The sequence below is a fragment of the Takifugu rubripes genome, chromosome 14, assembly GCF_901000725.2.
Source record: "Takifugu rubripes chromosome 14, fTakRub1.2, whole genome shotgun sequence".
NCBI classification, from domain to species: domain Eukaryota; kingdom Metazoa; phylum Chordata; class Actinopteri; order Tetraodontiformes; family Tetraodontidae; genus Takifugu; species Takifugu rubripes.
The window spans coordinates 3,046,819-3,065,576 of record NC_042298.1 but is presented as its reverse complement, the minus strand read 5'-3'; the positions used below and the strand labels follow the sequence as shown (position 1 = coordinate 3,065,576).

At 43.7% G+C, this 18,758-nt stretch overlaps 2 protein-coding genes across 2 annotated transcripts in view; one reads left to right on the top strand and one right to left on the bottom strand.

The window, feature by feature from the left end:
- The first annotated feature begins 143 nt into the window (after positions 1–143).
- Positions 144–16,546, top strand: arhgef6 (Rac/Cdc42 guanine nucleotide exchange factor (GEF) 6). Its single transcript, XM_011610442.2, is given in 23 exon segments — positions 144–411; positions 1,439–1,522; positions 2,785–2,869; positions 4,229–4,350; positions 4,440–4,644; positions 4,774–4,826; positions 5,059–5,153; positions 5,316–5,411; positions 5,549–5,671; positions 6,977–7,115; positions 7,231–7,290; positions 8,071–8,217; positions 9,176–9,262; positions 9,334–9,415; positions 9,827–9,942; positions 10,071–10,211; positions 10,213–10,251; positions 10,998–11,018; positions 12,159–12,255; positions 12,606–12,692; positions 12,780–12,879; positions 14,280–14,334; positions 14,561–16,546. Coding segments are annotated over 23 exon segments (2,322 nt in total). The 5' UTR covers positions 144–246; the 3' UTR covers positions 14,684–16,546.
- Positions 16,547–17,297: 751 nt separating this feature from the next.
- Positions 17,298–18,758, bottom strand: part of cd40lg (CD40 ligand) — a 1,483-nt gene continuing 22 nt past the window's right edge. The window contains exons 1-4 of the mRNA XM_011610441.2: positions 18,491–18,758; positions 18,207–18,231; positions 18,033–18,122; positions 17,298–17,947 (exon numbers count right to left, since the gene is read on the bottom strand). The exon at positions 18,491–18,758 is cut by the window's right edge and continues 22 nt beyond it. Coding sequence (XP_011608743.1) covers positions 17,559–17,947; positions 18,033–18,122; positions 18,207–18,231; positions 18,491–18,685 — 699 coding nt within the window. The 5' untranslated portion in view covers positions 18,686–18,758 and the 3' untranslated portion in view covers positions 17,298–17,558. The remainder of the gene's footprint in view (positions 17,948–18,032; positions 18,123–18,206; positions 18,232–18,490) is intronic.

Genomic DNA, 18,758 nt, shown 5'->3' with positions numbered 1-18,758 from the left:
TGTTTATAGTGCTTGTAACGGGTGCCAATAAGCCCCAGTTGTCTCTCCTATGTGCTGGTATCTTTGCTGCTCACCATCGAAGCCTATGGAAGTGCGTCTTGCCCCCCCACTGCCGCTTTTTTTTTTTTTTTTTTTTTTTTTTTTTTTTAACTTGAAGCAGAAGTGCGGATGTGTTGTACCGACACGGAACAGGCCGCGGTATCTCTTAGCATTGTCGCTTTTGGGCGATGATCGATCAGTGGAGCCATGAATCCAGAGGAGCAGACCGTAACCTGGTTGATATCGTTGGGCGTCCTCTGCTCGCCTAAGAAGAACATAGCGGACCCGGAGGAGTTTCTGAAAACTTCGCTGAAGGATGGGGTCGTTTTGTGCAAGCTGGCGGAGCGCCTTGTACCCGGTTTTACTCCTAAGGTGACCTACCGGGATGATTGACCAAATACTAATCGGTCGGTGCGTGTTTGTGTAAGGAAGGGAGGGGTTCGAAATAACTGACAAACGATACGAACCAGCCCCAGAACGGAAGAGGGCCTTACACTTTTGTACACTCGGGAACAGACGTGGAGTTTAAGTTGCAGATGTATGGGTGCTGCGGGTCTTGTTAAACTGCAATGGTGCAGAGTGAAATATGTTTGAGATTTCATTGTGTAATTTCCTGTAAAGTGGGGAGAAATGTTCCGCATTTTTCTCATGAGTAGTGCGAGCAAGCCACCGAAACTGGACGTGTTCGGTAGGGGATATAAAATGACCAGCCGTACGGGCCACCACGTTGAAGGGGTCAAACACGGCCGCAAGACGAGGGCATGCAGCTTTGGAACGACACGTCGGGCGTAAAAATGTACATTTTGCCTTTGTGTCGCGCTCTGAAAGTGACAAAGTTGCTCATCAAAAACAACAGTTGCGGAGACACCTCGTCACTTCCGCTCGCGAGCTCCGCTCTTCCCGCTGCGACATCTGTCTTTTCGAATGCGTCAACGCGAGTGGAAACTGCTCACCAAAATAAAACCGCAGGGTTGAGCTACTGTCGCGATTTAATGAAGATCCCAAAGGACTGTGCTCCCTTTTTTGTCTTTTTCTACGTTTATAAAAGAAAGAATATTTCGAATCTGACTTAGCAGTTAATAAGTAGAACAAAAACAGAGTCCACTTCTGAATCAATCGATGCGACGGAATCTTAATTTGAAAGTTCTGAAAGTGAGCGGATGTTTTGCTTAAATATGGCTACTTTGACATTTATGGGGTGTTAGTGCATGAAGGAGACGCAGGAAGAATAAGATGTTTTGGAACCTGTAGGTAAACGCATGTGTATTTCTGTGAAATGCTGTCCGTGTCAGAGATTTTAAATGTCACTGAATTGTCAGCAACGTGGCTTTTGTTTCTGTCTCTCTGACAGTATGTCGAGGTTTGACTCTGTATATTTATCTCGCATGTGTGTTGTCAGTATTGTCAGGAGCCGAGGACAGAATCCGACTGCATTTCCAACATTAGGGAGTTTTTAAGAGGATGTTCGTCCCTGAAAGTGGAGGTGAGTTCTTATGTATGTTCCAACTTTGTGCAGAAATGATCGAGGTTCCTGACATGGCCTGATCCCCACTCCTTAATTATTCTTTTAGCTCTTTTAGCACTTGAATTCTTAAAGTTATCTTAATGGAGCTGCGACCCTTGTCCTCCAGGTATTAATAGGAATGTTCTGACCGACACCCCTGTTTTAAATGCTCGTATATTGATTTCAACAGGGTTCACAACCTAGATTGTCTTTCAACCTTCAGGTTGAAAACTCATTGGATTTTCCATCTGAATGGGGCAAAGCTATTGCAGATGTTGGGAGGTTTCTGTTTTCGACTGGCACACTAGGCAGTAACGTCTCCTCCAGGTTTATAAATAAGCCTTTTTGCTCTTGACTCACATCGGTTGGTTTTCTTTAAAAAGCTAATTGTGCCTGTGTTGCAGTCGAGTGGTTCCCTCCTGCCCAGCTGGCTTGTCATGTCTGGGAGGTCCCCTTTGCTTTTATCCACCAACCCAGCCTCAGCCCATAATTACACTTTTCTTTTGTGGCCAGACAGTAGTTCAGGGGAAGGTTTTTTTAGGAGAAGTGATCTCAAATGTATTAGTTGGGCAATATCCAATGTATACTTTGAACAAGCCGTGAGTTTATTTTTCTTAACCCAACAAAATAATGTGTGTTTGGTCAAAAATAGCATTTTTCATCTTTCACTTCTGCCCTGAAATGCAGAAAGCAGAAGTGCTCATTAGTGCTGCTGGAATTAATTCATTTATTTATTACTTTTCTTTCCCCCCGTCGCACCTGAACGACTTGTACTGCAGCTCAAGTCTGTAGAGGCTTCGGGGGAAATTTGAGCTCTGAATTTTTAAACAATAAGGCTCATTCTTCACCAAAGCTATTATTTGCAACCTCCAGTGTGCCATGTCTTTTAATAATCAATAAAAATCAGGATTGGGAACAGGGAAATATGTCTGCATCAAGAGACGGGTCAAGAGTTAATCATAATAACCAGAGCAAGTTTGAGAGATGTGATTTGTCGCAATCACTTTAACCCTGAATCTCTCCTACGCAGCTCCTCACTGAAGCTGTGCAGCTCAAATCATGTGTTTATGATGTTTTATTTAAAATGCGAAACCTTATCTGGTGGAGGAAAGAGGATCGTGCCTGGCTGAGGGCTGCAAGCTGAGCGTGTGCTTGTGTGTGTATGTGGAGGTGTACTTTATGTTTTTCTGGGGGGGTTGGTGATTGTTGGTCTGATGGCATCATCTCTCTTTTGCACTCAGGGTTTCGAACCGGACTGGCTGTACACTGGTGAGAATTTCGGTAAAGTGCTGACCACGCTTCTGGCAGTGAATTTTGCCACACAAGGTAAGACTTTTGCACGTTTTGGAATGTCAGTTCAATTAGGCTCGGGATCTGTTTTGTCATTTTGTCTTTTAAAAGCAAATTAATATTTGGACATGGTGTCGTTTTTATTTTCTCTGTTATCCTAATATGCTAAAGAAAAGGATGAAACCACCTGAAAGTCTTTAATACTAACCAAGTGGCAATGGTAACCACGTATCATCAGCGTACATGAATGGAGGTCATTGTTGTACATCACTTGTTCCTGCCGACCTTCGGAGTGCCCTTCTGTTCCTCATGAGCAGGTGGCTTAGCAGTGCGAGTGTGTGTCCTGCTGGCCTCGCTGCCGTGTTTTAGCCAGCTAACCTAGCTTGATAAACTCTAAATCTCATCTGCCTTTGCTTGTCATTACAGACACGTACAAATCTTTAGACACACATTCACATTCTTAATCCATCCGCATGGTAGCTTCACCTTTCCATTTGGAAGAGATTTTCCTACTCATATTGCGACGCAAAGAAAATCAGCAGCTTTACAATTGGTGATCATTTGGAGCTTTGTAGTGCCGGGATTACATTATATTACATTTTTGAACATTCCTGGCTCGAAAACCACCACAGAAATGAGCTGGCAGAAGGACTTTCTGGGTTCATCTGTGCATGCGGAGGAGTGGCATGTGGCACCCACGAACCCCACCTCCAGTACCTATGGACACTCCTGCTGTCCTCACCATCCAGTTCATCATATCTTAGCCAACTATGGATTAACAACCGATACCGAAGTTGTTTTGTTTCCAAGTCAATTTGAAGTACACCCCAAATGCAGTTTGAGTTGGTGGTTACTAACAGCAACAGCGTACTGTTCCTGCTGTGTGTTCTGTAATTTAGATACTGAACGCCTGCCAGAATTAAATAGGTGGTGTTTTGCAGGCCTCCTATGTTGGCGTCACCATGGCTGCAGGACATGTGGCCTGTTGGCCTGAATCCGTCATCTGCTGCAGTGGCTGATCGACGGCTCTGTAGATGGTTGCGAATCAATATCACTGACTCCATTTTGGATTTAAAAAGACAGAGTTGAAGAGTTTTTGGTCTGCCAGCTAGGTCTCTAAACAGGCTTCATTTACTATTACAGAAATGCCGCTGTGTTGTTTAAGTCAAATGCTCCTCCACCTTATTTCAGCGTCGTGGGGCAGTTTTGCTGGAATCACATGACACTGTCATGCTGACTAAACGTGCACCTTGGGCCTTGCGTGGATCATTTGATGGGAATCACGTTAATACTTGCACTTTTCCATCCGTGTCCAATGTGATACTGATGTCACTGTTCAGTGAATCAGCTGATGGCTTCCTCCTTTCAACCAATCTCCTTATTGTGTCTCCTCAGACTGTGCTGCAGAGAGGTCATGTTCCCAGTCTGGTGCTTCCTCTCCTAGTCAGTCAGCAGCTTCGCACTCGCTCTCTACCATCAAATCCAAAAGCTCCTTGAGAAGACAGTCTAAATCAGTGGTATGTATATGCAGCCATATATTTTAGGTTTTTTTTTTTCACTGCGAGTTTGCACGCGAACACGAGCGCTCCCTTCGCTGGCCTGACAGGAGATGGCTGAGAACGGAGGAGGCGGGCAGCTGACGGTGAAGGCTCGCTTCAACTTCAAGCAGAACAACGAGGACGAGCTGTCGTTCAGCAAAGGCGACGTGATCGTGGTGACGCGGCAGGAGGACGGAGGCTGGTGGGAGGGCACGCTCAACGGCAAAACCGGCTGGTTTCCCAGCAATTACGTCCGCGAGATCAAACCGTGCGGTGAGTCGGGCCGAGGACGATGCTCGATCGACCCATTGTCAGGGCTATGTGTGCGGCTAGTCTTTGCATCTGGTTTTGGAGTGGCGTTGGAGAGACAGCAGCGCTCACACATGTTGTTTATTCGTGCAGAGAAACCAGTGTCTCCAAAGGGAACTCAGCTGACCAAGAACTACTACAGTGTCGTAAGTTTCTGTTGATCTCACTACAGACTCCAGACCAGACTTGTTGAATGGATTCAAGTTCAGTGTCAGGATATTTAAGCTTTAAAGACGTTGGCACACTGTTGTATAATTAACCTTGGTGTCAGTGAAGCCATTCAGCAGCTGCCTTCACCTGGAAATGTACATTTTAAGAAGCACAGCATTTCTGTGTCATCTGCCAAGTCTTTTACTGTTTTGTTGCTGTTTTTGGCAGGTGGTTCAGGACATTTTGGAACACGAGCGGGAGTTTGTCAAAGAACTCCAGACAGTGTTAAGTTGTTACCTTCGTCCTCTGCAGGCCAGTGACAAGTAAGAGCAGCGATGATGAGACCTTTTCATTCTGTTGTTGAATTACCATTATATAATATTAACGGGATAAGAGGATCCAAGAAAATGATAGAACTGGACCGTGTAGTTGTGTATTTTGTAAATAAGTCCTTCTCACCTGATGTTTAACATTTGGAATTTCAGGCTGAGTGCTTCAGACTGCCTCATGTTGTGTGGAAACTTGGAGGAAATCCTCACCTTCCAGCAGGGACTCTGTGTGGCTTTGGAGGAATGTACCAAGTAAGGCGTAGACTCTTGGATTTCCCTTGTTTCCCCATGTTTTTAGCTTCAAAATGGCCATGTTGCTCTGTCAACGCAACATTTAGAAAGGTTTGGTTCCTCAGTTAAGTTAACCTCCCTTTCTTTCAATCCGGCAGAGCCTTGGAGGGCCAGCAGAGAGTGGCAGGCTGCTATTTAAACCTGATGAGTCAGGTCAAGACTCTCTATTTGGCGTACTGTTCCAGCCATCCGTCAGCCGTTAGCATCCTCACTGATCACAGGTCAGCCCTTGTACAGAATAAGGAAAAGCTTTTTTAGACAATTAGGGCAAATTTAAACATATGCAAGCATTTAAAACTGCCTTATTAACCTCTCAAACATGAAAACCTCCTTTTCCAAGTGTCTTTACTCAAGAAGATATGTAATTATATACTGTTTCAACGCTTTTAAAACATTGTTCGGTAGCTGGTTCATATCATGAATATCATATATGCATTATGTTTTGACATTTAAACCTCAAGTCAGATTAACTTTCAGTTTCATTTGTCTCAATGGAATTGATACAATCTCTCTATGGTTTGATCCCTAGCTCACAGTCTCACCAATTAACTGTGGTTAACTCTTGTTAGTGCATATGTAAGGCATCCAAGGGTCATTTGAAAGGTGTTAAATTAAAGCTATTTGTATAATTAGTTTGATTAATGCAATTCTTGAAGGTCATATACATGAGTGACAGATTTTGTTACAGCCAAACCGTGTCATCGATGTGGACCTGCATTTGAATATCACTAAATCATAGTGATCTAGTGATATAGTAATATCACTAGAATCTAGTGTCTCGGTAACTGCAGTTCGCTGGTCCACCGACAGGTGTCAGGCCTGTCTTCGGTAACGTGGAATTTTCGTATAAACCATTTCTGCGTCATACTGTCTTCTGAAAGGTCTCTTGTCCTTTTTCTTCCCCACGGAAACAAAAATGTTCTCATTACGTAAACTAAAATGTGCAGATTGAATGAACATGGGAAACAAATGTGGTGTTTATTTACTGCACAATTTTAAATACTGACCCAGGTAGCTCACGGTAGTTCTGTATGCTGAAATGGAATTTTAGCCGAATTACAACACAGGAAGTTGACTGTTGACAGGATATGTACAGTTGTGGTCATGTTAACAACCAAGTGTAAAAGTTTTTCACAGTAAGCACATTTGCATTTCCTTTTCGGACGCCGTTCTCTTGAAGTTCACATTTGTAATTTGCTGATGCTACAGGACATGTTCCAAGTTAAACGTCATGCCAGCTCTAAATTTCCTTGCATGTTTTTCGTTGTGCAAGTTTGCATCCTCCACGAGTCTTGCAGAAATGAAGAACTCGATTCATGCTGCTAATTTTTGCTAATGCTTGACTATTAATGAGTTTATTCAAAGGAGAAATTATAAAATGTGCCGAGGTTGAGACCCACATCTTTCAAAGCCAACTTTATTTGAAATCGTTCTTAACCTTGACTTGAATTTTCATGGTTCTGTATTTTGTTTTTGTAGATCCCTTGTTAAAAAAAAACCATGTTCTTATGTATTTGTTCTGATAGCGAGGAGCTAGATAAGTTCATGGAAAGCCAGGGAGCCAGTGCTCCAGGTATCCTGACCCTGACCACCAGCCTCAGTAAGCCCTTCATGAGACTTGACAAATACCCCACGTTGCTGCAGGAGCTGGAGAGACATGTGGAGGTACTGGAGAAATGAAACATGATGTCTTTTTTTTGTGTATATTCTACAATATTTGCCTTTTTCTCTGTATGAGGGAATATGAGTTATGATCTTTGCGTGTTTATGTCCACACCAGGAAGCCCATCCAGACTATTCTGACATTTTAAAGGCAACAGCTGCCTTCAAGAGCCTCGTGGTAAGTCTCGAAGAAAGCTGCCACATTTGTTTGTGGGTTCTCCATTTGTTTAAATTTAGGTTGCCGCCCAATCCACCGCGAAAATTGGATTCCAACAAATTGTCTTTTGGAAAGGTGTTGATACTTTTTCTCTGCTTCATGTTAATATTACTTCTTTCCTATAGTGGTCATGACATTTTACAAAAGCGGGATTTTAAAAACCCAAAGAACCACGTTGAGTGAAAAGGCTGTTTCCCCACGTTTGCTTAACCTTCTCAGTAAAAATAGATGCGGTGACTCACATGTTTCTTAAAGACAACTTCACAGGAAAGAGCACAAACGCTCCACGCTTTTGAGACTATTTGCAAGTCTCATTGTCTCTGCGTTATTCTTGAAGGGTTGGTTAGGTGGGCAGGCGCTCAACCAAAGCCAGAGCTCCATCTGCAGTCTCGTTTTTGTCCAACGTCAAGTGGAAAATGACGGATGCTGCATTGTCATTTTTCACTTTTTTACGAGGGAGAGTCCCTCTCTAGCACCTGGAAATATCCCCGTTCCTTTGCCAAAGTAAAACCCACAGCACGTACATACCGCTATGTTTAAGTTTTACCTCAGTATTTCTGGTATCTCTACAAGACCAGAGGGTTCATCCCAGTTTTTTCCTTTTTTTAAAAAAAAGCTATTGTCTCTTTTGCATAAAATCTAAATTCAAATTTGAATTGCGCAATCAGTTCTGAGTGGTTGGTAAATCTGTTCCTCTACCTCCAATTACCTCTGTTTCTATGTGTAAATATTTCTGTTTAGACGCAATGCCAGGATCTGCGGAAGCGGAAGAACCTGGAGCTCCAGATCTTGTCAGAGCCAGTACGGGCTTGGGAGGGGGACGCCATTAAGAGCCTAGGCAATATGGTCTACATGTCCCAGGTCCACATCAAAAACGGCTCCACAGAGGTGAGACATGGATACAGGAGTTCCACAATCTAGTTACAGAGAGACTGTTGTTCTTGGAAAAGTAGATTTTTCTTTTCTTCAACATTCATACACTGATGAATCATACAAGGCCAGCTCCACACATTCACTCCGAAAAGAGAAAAGAAAGCAAAAACAAAATCATTATCGTCGTGTACGGAGACAATAATTATACATGCGTTGACTAATTATTTCATTGTAAACTGTGACTCTTTGGGACTTTTCCCAGCCGTGCTGGTGTTTTATGTCATTGTTGCACATTGTTCCATGTGACTGAACTTGGCTCATGGAATCATTTTACAGCTCTGCTTTAGCTGTATGATGAGGTCCATGCCTACTGGTAGAGCTGTCACATTTACAGTGGAAGGAAGAGTTAAAAAGGTTCTCAGAGAATCCAAAATGAGCAAGAAATGGTAGAAACAAATCAACTAATATTGACCAGGAAGCCCAGATGATTTAATCTAAATGTAACACATAGTGGCGGCACAGAGTTAAAATTTATTTAAACATCTTGGACTTCTTATACATCTTATACACTTGTAAATTAATATTTAATGGCTATGGAAGTCTTCTCTATACCTGAATTAAAAACTGCTTTTTAAACAGTTCCACAATCACAACATCTTTCAACCTTCCTTAATTTAAGAGGAGTACAGTCAATCCTGAGAAACCAGCAGACAGACCAAAGCCCCCAAACCGCTGTCTGGCTCTCGTGTGGTTTCAGTACATGGGGTCTTCTTTGATTTGGTTGGAAGCAAGGTGCGTTCACATCCTTATAATCAACCACACACCCCCCCTATGCCGCCATTTGTTGTGACTCACTGCCGATGCTCTAAAGACTATTCCTCATCGCGTCTGAGATGTTTTATCAAATATTCTAAATGACTCATTTAGGTTAATTTTAAGGCTAAATCCAAAATATTCTTTCTCTCCTTTGCAGGAAAAGGAGGAGCGATACCTCATGCTTTTCCCTAACCTGTTGGTTATGATCTCAGCCAGTCCGAGGATGAGTGGCTTTATTTATCAGGTGAGACTCACCAGACCACCAAAATCACCCATCCACTTTGTTTGTGGTTGAGCGACGCCTTCTGCTTTCAGGGAAGATTTCCGCTGACTGGTGCCGCGGTAACGAGACACGCAGAGGATGCAGACTCTGGCCTCTACGCTTTTGATATCGCAGGTTTGCATTGGAACTTAAAGGCATTCTCAAACCTAGCTCGGCTGAAAATACAAACACTTTTTAATTGTTCCACACAAATAATACAGCAATAATACAGCGCATATTTATTGTTTTGTAATTAATTGAGAGTAAAACGGGGGGAATCAAATTAAATTTAACCAATTGTCCATTGGGACCATCCCTAATCATTTTATGCTGGTTCCATTAGATTATTTGGTTTATCTAAATGTAGGGGTTTGTCCAACATGCCAGTCCCTGTGCTATTTTACAGCACTTAACCAGTAAGGGAGTCAATTTACCCTCCAACTTATAACGGCTCAAATATATTTTAGACCTATTTTGTCTAAATGGGTTGTCGTGTTCGCAGTTTGTGTTCCAGCAATTTTAGTGATGTCCGTGTGTGTGTTACAGGAAGCATGATCGACCGTATTACAGTTTACTGTAGTAGTGCCCAGGAGTTACAGGAATGGCTAGACAACCTTCAGCCTTTTACCAAAGGAGGCAGTCCTGCGGGCACGATCGCAAAGGTTATCCCGCAAACACAGTATAAACTGAAAACGGCAGCAAACATGAAACTTGCAACATGCTGAAGTGTGAAAGCTGTAGCTGCTTCTTAACATCACACTGATGCGTCAATGTGTTCTGTCCCACGCAGAGCGTGGAAGGCAAGCCCTTGAGCATGGTCGGTGCCCCCACTCACCTGTCTCACCTGGGCAGCTTCAGCGCCCTCAGTCGAGGGCCCTTGGAGCCTCCGAAGATCAGCAAACCCTGGTCTCTGAGCTGCTTACGCCCCGCCCCCCCCCCTCAAACCTTCCGCGGCCCTGGGCTATAAAGAGGTAGGAGGTTGACCTTGTATTGCTGCAGCATAAAAACCCACAGCTTGATTATACTAGTCAGAAGCTGCATGTCCTCTTCCTCTGCCAGCCCACATAGCCTCACACTCTCATTTAAACCTTCAACAACCTTTTCTTGTTCAATTTAGAGTTCATTTTGATGGATGATTGACTGATTCTCCCAGACTTTTACTGCACAATAAAGTGTATAAGTTCTATCCAGTGTTTTCTTGGCTGTGGTGGGGACCATGGCAACCCGGCACTTAGCATATCATTGTGACTTCACAGTGTAGCAGAGTTAATTATGCAAATAAAGAAATAGATTTGATATTGGCACAGAAGGATATGATCCACATTAATGTAATGGCTGCACTGATTGGAGGTGTAGCGGCTGAGTCAGTTTTTGTCAGTCATCAGGCACCGTCCAAGCCCTTCAGCACATGTTTATTAAACTGTTTTCTTAAAATGGCCGTCTGCGCTCTAAATCCACACCCTTTTCTAGAGCAAAGCCAAACAGCCTTGCCTGGGTCATTTATTTCTGCCCTGCAGAGGTTTCATGTGTCGTACTCCTGCCAACTTCCTGTCAGTCTCCCCATTTCTTTCGTCTCCCCCTATTCTGCGTAGACAAAGAATAGGAGGATGGAAGAGGTGCCGTTGAAACCATTGACTCTCTATCACAACTTTCACTCATTGTGTTTTTCATGCACCTCTCTATTTTCTCTCTCTTCTGTTCCCTCTTTCCTCTGTAGAGGATGTCTTATATCATGAAGGTAAGGTAGATCTCTGTGTGTCTGTGTATGTGGGGGGTGGGGAGGGGAGGGTGTTACGGATGTGGTTCTTTCAGGTGGGGGAGGGTGGGTAGGATGGGTTCCCCTTGTGTGTGAGTATGCGTGTGTTTTTACCTTTGTCTTGGACTGATATGCCATTGCTCTGTGTGTGCTACTACTCCCTCACTCATCTGTTGATTTCCTGTTTTCTCCATCTTGTGTGTGCTTTTCTGCAGCGAGGCGCGTCACACACCATGGATTGGATCAGTTCTCTATGTTTTCATTTTAATATCCATTAACAATGTTTTCTTCAATACTTTTGGAAATTCCCAAAGCTCAAACAGTCGTCTAGTCAGTCCAACCTTCGGGTTCTGGCTGACTCACGCACTCGACGCGATCGATTCTATCTTTCTGACAAACCTGGTGTGACTTTCTGGTTGACACGTGGCTTTAAGCACTATTTCACATCAGCCCTGCTTTGAGCCTGCTGGATGTGTGAGGGTTTGAGATTCTTGACCAAGGTCGTATGTGAGCCCGTGGCGCGTGTGTGAAGTTTATTTTAACGCGTCTCCTCTGGAACACGTGTGACGGTGTTCAGCGGACGGAAACAACCATCCACGATGACTGGAAACGATTCCAACGAGCATTTGAGCTTGTCTCATTCCACCATTTTACCTCTTTTCTGTGCGTTTTGATTCCTTTGAGGGACGTTTCACAATGTCTCCTCATATTTGCACAAACATCTTGTGACCAAACAAGTTGTTTTTACAGAACGACTCCTCAAATACATGCTTTTAATGTGTCACGAGAGGAACTTCTAAATCTTGTACTAAACCATTATTGAAGAAAAATCATTCGATTTAGAGTTAGGAAGGCTTATTTATTCTTATTATTTCATTCTCGTATTATCATAATTGCCTTGTTATTGCCCAGAATCTCCATCTCATGCTTGCTGTGTTTTTTCTGGGTAGTTTGATGTTGTTGAGCCATAAGGGAAGCGAATCCATGTAAGCTTGCATCTTGTATGGAGTGTTGCTTTACAGGCCTGCACAGCCATCTGTCTGTCTGCCTGTCTCTGTCTGTCTGTCTGTGTCCACGCGTCAATACAACGTATGTATTAACCTTAATGCTGTTCTCCTCCAGGACTCCAGCAAGAGCCCGAGACCAATGAAGAAGTTCCTGCCGGGAAATAGGAAGAAAGAGCGGAAGCACTCTGATGATGAGGTTCAAATTAGGAAAAGTAGGACTTTTTCTTGGACTCAATTTTTCTTAATAATAATTTTTTATCTTATCGTGGGGCAGCTGGTCATATATTATTATATTGAGAAGTGCTCACATTGCAATACTAATAATGATTACATAATAATGATTGCATTATGTGCGCTATGAATTTCCTCTTGCCTCAATATAATATCCTCATGCAGTTGCCGGCAGTGATATTTGGGCGTTTCATCACGCTTCCTTTTTTGTAGACCTCATGAATTTAAAGTTGAGTCAAAGGAGCATTAAAATCAACATTTTAAACCAACTCGTCAGGATGCTGCATGACTTTTCTTCAAGATTGATAATGAACACTTCTGTCTATGGTAGGCACAGTTGCTCTGGAGGAAGATGCTCAGATACTGAGGGTGATTGAGGCTTACTGCACGGGTGCCAGCCTGCACCAGAACACCACAGGTGTGTTTGGTTCTTCTGGTCTCATCAGGCAATCCTTAAGCAGCTGATGGAGACTTAAATCCAAGCTTCCTGTTAATCTGTGTGCAGCGGTGCGGAAAGAGTGTGTCCCTCAAGTCCTGCTACCAGAAGAAGAAAAGATCATTGTGGAGGAGATGAAGAGCAATGGACAGACAGTTATTGAAGAGAAGTAAGTGTGTTGTTGTACCTGTTACTTGGTTGGGCTTTCATCAGTGGTTAATATCTCATCAGGTTGATATTTCCATCCTGATGGTGGGGATCACCTTCAGTAATGTACTGATCACATACAGTGAAGTGGGCGAGCCTACAGACCCACTCACTTTCTTCAGGTTGAAAGGGGGTTTTCAGGTCTCTTGAATTTCATTGGGTTCCTCTCGTGGTTCTTGTGGCTGGGCCACTTGAGGACATTCAGAGTTGTCCTTAAGCCACTCCTGTCTTATCCTTCATGTGTAATTAGACACATCTCCTCATCATTAATCATTCATCATTCAGTCTTGAGTTTAGATGTAAAAAGCCCAAGAACATCAATATTGCATAAAAGGGGGGACAAAGTCTTCTATAGTTTGGAAGCAACCACTTCATTCCAGTGTTTTTACTTCGAGCTTAGAACTTCTAAAAAAGACAGTGCCCTGATGAATGTAACGCTCAGTGTTGCTGACATTTTGAAAAGCCCTGATCAATAAGACAGGATGAATCCATGTTTGGTTTAAACTGAACTCTGACCTGAACTGGGAGCTAAAGAAGGGTATGTGGTCCTGCTTGGAAATACCAGTTAGAAGATAGGCAGCAGCATTCTGAACCAGCTGGAGACAGGAGAGAAAAGAGAGGCTGACTCAAAGTAAATAGCAGTGCAGTAATGAAGCCAAAAGGTTACAAAGGCTTGAACTTCCTGCTCAAGAGCACTGCAGGTGAGCGAGGGCATCACCACGATCTGATAATCACTAGATTTCAAAACAAAGATAAAATGCTCAAAGTGTGTGGTGTAAATCAAATATAACCTAGTCTCTTTTATATTTAATTAAATGGAGACAGAAAGACAGGCGCTCTTTTAAGTCGTGTATGCGGGTGGACAGAGTTCAGTGTGTCTGGTTGATTCGGCATCACGGGTGGGTACGCGTGTCCTTCATCTGCATAGCAATGGAAACGGAGGTTATGTGTGGGAATAATTATTCAAAGAGGGGGGAACGTGTGCAAAAACAAGACGGGGCCAAGAATGGAACCCTGTGGCACACCACAATGTGAAGACAATGTTGCACGTGAAGACAACAGGTCCCCAATCATTTCAGAAAAGTCGGATTTAAGTCGCTAACAGTTGGTGCCCCTCATGCTGACACGCTCACCCAGGCGGGTATTAAGGACTAAAGGGTCCGCAGAAGGTCCAGCAGCATCGGCGCCGCAGGTTTCCTGGCCTCAGCAGATAAAAGGAGGCCGTCTTCAGCAGTGCTGGCGCTGTATGACCTGGAGATTGAAGACAAGAATCCATTTTTGCGCAGAAATCGATTCAATTTCCTCGACAACGGTGAAATAATTGTCCTCCGGTATTCATTTCAGTATTTCCTTCTGTTCCAGGAGCCTGATTGATGTCGTGTATGCTTTAAAGGATGAGGTTCTTGAGCTGAAAAAGGTAATTGAGGGATTATTAGGATTTATACTAAAGCTTTGTATTTACCTTTAGGGACTGACGACAAATGAAATCATTTTTTACTCCCTTTATTTATCACACAGTAGAATTGCACATAAATTATAGAAATGCTTGTTGTTAGGTTGAATTATGTCAGTCCTGGCAGTGTCGCATTGCGAGGTAAACATTTATATCCCTGATTTTATTTATTTATTTATTTATTTTGCAGGAGAATAAGTGGATGAGGCAGTTTCTGGAGGATGAGCAGAAGTCTCGCAAAGAGCTGGAGAGAGTTATCCGAAAGATATCCAAGCAGAAGAACGACTGTACTTGGGACGACGGTGGCCACTGAACGGACCCGTTGACCCGCCGTCATCTTCTGTGTGGTTCCAGTTCATGTCAGCGCCGTGCTCGTGGTGGGACAGGAGCAGTCTGGCGCCCATCCCTCTTTTCTGTCTTGCGTTGCGTCTTCATATTTCACCCACCCACATCAGAGTCGGGCTCCCCTCACTTGGGTTCGCCGCTCCTAAACCCGTCTTCCTGAACCAGCCTGAGCGGACCAGATCAGGAATACGGCTCAGCTAAAGGCGGACCCAGCGGGTGGGATGCTGATCAAAACAAAGCAAAGAAAACGGCCCCTTGGTGGCCGTCGCTGTGATCCCCCTCCAGCACATGGAACAGTGTCGAACAACTTCTCTACTTCTTTCATTTACCCGGACGTAGACGGGAATTCTGAAGCCATTAGGTCCAACACGGTCTCCTGCATGCGCCACTGTTACCAAGGAGACCGCTTTCTTTCCCTCGCTCCATTTTTTTTTTGCCGTTATGATTTCATGTGTTACGAGGGACTCTTGAGGAAAAACTATAAGCTTTTACACTTTCATAGGCATTTTAGTGAACAGATGGTTACCGTTTTGTAAACCGCCTCTCACTGTTTATTGGAGGAAAAAAAGACTGCATGAATATAGGATATGAATTCTGCATCAGAAATCTGATAATCAACTTATTTAGACGTAGGCCAACGCTATCGGGGAAGCAGCTGCATAGTAGAAGAGAAAAGGCTTAACTATCATTTATTTGACAGATTTAGATAAATAATAACAAATATGGCACCCTTCTTATTGCAATACAGGTGGGTTTTACTTTATATAACTCATTCAAATGAATTAACCTAGCTTTAAATTTATTTAAAAATGATTCTATAGACTATTTATTGTTCACCAAGCCACCTTTGGTGTTAGCCTTATATAGTTTTGCTGCCTTTACGTTCATCTGGAGGTTTGGTAAAATACACTGATGCGTACTGACAGAAAAAACATGATTTTAAAAGCCTTTTACTGACCTCCAGCTGCTTCTTATAGAGCCAGCGGAGATAAATTGAGAAATAAATGAGATATTTATGCAAGAGTATTAAAAATAAACAAGAGCTGTTGGTAAACCTCCTGAGGGGGAAAAGTGAAAGATTTTAGAGAATTTAGGGAGACAGGTACTATAAAAATGTCGTTTCTGTGATAAGCCATAGAGTTCATTGCTTAAGATGCACAACCCAGATCGGTACATTTCCTCCCTCACTGTGTCAGTACTGTTACCTAACCTCGCTGTTTAAATGCAATAAGCAACTGCTTTCATGGCCGGGTTAGACCCAGCACAGCAGGCCATAGTTGTAGAAATGTCAGCAATAATTAAGTAACCCAACTAATTAACCAAAAAAAAGGGGCTTTTTATTGTTATATGGAACCTTTCTGTATTCGCTTCCCTTGTTATTGGCAAAGAGGTCCTCATTTCAGTCCTAAATCGTCTTCTAAAATACAATAAGGTTGCAATAACACTGTATCATGCTCACAGGGAGGTCGTGGCACTGTTGCAAAGGCAGCGCGGCGTCAGTGTGTTGCTCGGGGGCACTTCGGTAGCGTTGCTCAGGTGCTGGCGCTCATCTCTAATCACGGCGCTCATCAGGCTGGCTTTGCTATGCAGATGGGACTCCGTTTATAACTTTCACTTTCTCGGTTGCCATCCCTGGCCCTAAAGTCTCATTATGACCTCATGCTGCAGGTTTCATTTCCCGGCCTCGGTGAGCACTTACACGTCTCCGTGTTCTGCGTACTGTTTTATTGGACTGATGTTCTATGCAATTATTGGAAGGCTTTGTTTTTCTAGGCATCTATGTCATATGTGTTTGGTATGGTCATTATTTTATTAAAAGATTTCATATAAAGTGTTTTGACATGGGTTTTACCAGTGGAAAGCCACACACACACACACTGGAAAATCTTCCTCTGACAACCTCTCCATCCCTCCCTCTCTCTCCATCCTCCCTTTCTCTCTCTCCACACCCCCCCTCTTTCTGCATGTGTGGTTCAGGAATGTACGGGCCGCTCTTAGACGGCAGAAAGATGCGCTGAACGGAAGGAGTGAGTAGAGCTTGTGACATCCTGTGAGAGAGCTCTGCCTCTGCATCTGAACACACCTCCACAGAGATTCACACTTTCCATGCTGTTGGGCTCCACCAGCATGTGCAACAGAGCGATTCTGTGAATTTTGAAGTGCAGACTGCACACTTTTTCTTTGATGTGCTGCATTTTAAAAAAGGTCTCTTCTATGCATTAAAAGTCAAAGCCACCGTAGAACATGCGTAAAGAGTATATTTCTGTCAGTTAAACAGCTTAGTCCGATGTAAAAGTGGAAATAAGTTGTTTAATTTAGGTTTTAAAAAGCCTATCTGCTGAGAAGTGCTTAAAAACAAACAATAAATCTAAAAACCGATCGCTGCCGTCAGTAATTTCACTGAATAATTCGATTAAAGGCGATTGTTGCGTTTTTGGACGCGCGTTTATCCCTCGCCGAGTCCGCCACCTCGGTCCCGTGTTTGGGAGACAGAAATGTGGTTTCTGCTGTCACCTCTAAACTTTTATAAACGGGTAACGCATGTGATAAATCTCGGAGGAGACGCAGGGAATGAAAGCAGAGAAGTTTTATATATCAAAGTTTAATTCCATTCTTCTCTGTCTACGCAGCAATAAATATACAACAGCCATTCACAATTAAGCTGGAGAAATGGCTTGAAATTCAGATTTAATAAATTAAAATTTAGGGGAAAAAAAGGTCTATGTCCCCAGATTTCAGGAAAACATTCAGATTATGGAGCCAGTAAATGCAGAAGTGTTCTTGAGTAGATCCCATTATCTCGCTGGGTTCGAGTCCATTTGGGGGCTCTCGCATCAGGACTCCTACAGTTTGTACATCCCAAATGTCGTGGCTCCCGCTTCGTAGTTGACCAAGGTGAAGTCTTGCACCCAGACGCTCAGCTGGTTGCCACTTTCCAGCGCGATCACGTCTCCCTGCGTGGCGGTGCAGAGGTGCGGCACCGACGCGCCGCTGTCGTCGACGCGGTCGGTCAGGCTGCAGAACGCCTGCATCACTGTCTTCTCCGCCTGGACCGTCTCGTTCTTCCTTAACTTGACCTTGCTGGCCAGTGGCATGCGGGGGCTGCCTTTGGAGAAGGTCACCCTGGAGTAGACGTAGTAGTCCCCGGGCTGTTGGACGGTCAACCAGATGTTGTGGTAGTAGCTGATGTCCCTACGAAACGAGTGTTTGATGTCCCACTGGAGGTAATTGGCTGCAGAGACAGAGAAGCAACACGGTTCAGGGTTTTATTTTCTTATCCTCCAGGTTGCAGAGTTCAAGGTTGTCTCATTTCTTACGCTTCTCGTCTGTGCGCGTTCTCTTCTTGACCATCATGCGTGCCACAATTCTTCTGGCTGTCATCTCTTTTTCTAACGAAACATAACCCGCTGTGGGAGACAGAAGAGGAGAAGGTTTGAGAAGAAGAAGAGGAGAGACCTATAAAAATACGGGAAGGGAATGAATGACCGTACCTGCGGCTTCGGGTGACATTTTGTCCTGTCAGAATAAAAAGAACAGAGCATGAAGAAGAGTCCAACATTTACACAATTTCTCTATGCTCGCTCTCCTTATTTTACATTCTATTTTAAAGGAATAAATGACACCCTTGAAATGATCTTATTTTATATCCAAAGATATAAATTTACCATTACTTTTTCCAAAGTGGTAACATTTCCAGATTGAATTGATATTGACCCGTGGACGCTAAAGCACCAGACTTCCCCCGTGTCACATGTTCATCTTAAAGATTATTTACCAGTTTGCCGTTGTAGTAAAGATACACGAATCCCCCGACCGTCAGGAGAAACTGCAGCAGCATCAGGGTGACCAAAATGAGCGGCTTGCTGCGGCCCTGCGATGGAAGAGGCATGGGGACGAGGACCGACTGTGGCCTGCTGAGACGCGGCGGCACCGGCGGAGGAGCCAGGCTGGTCTGGTAAGTGTTGATCATGATGGAGGAGCGATAAGACAGATCTCTGGTGTGCTTCACATCTTATGTACCACTGAAGAACTGCTCACGAGAT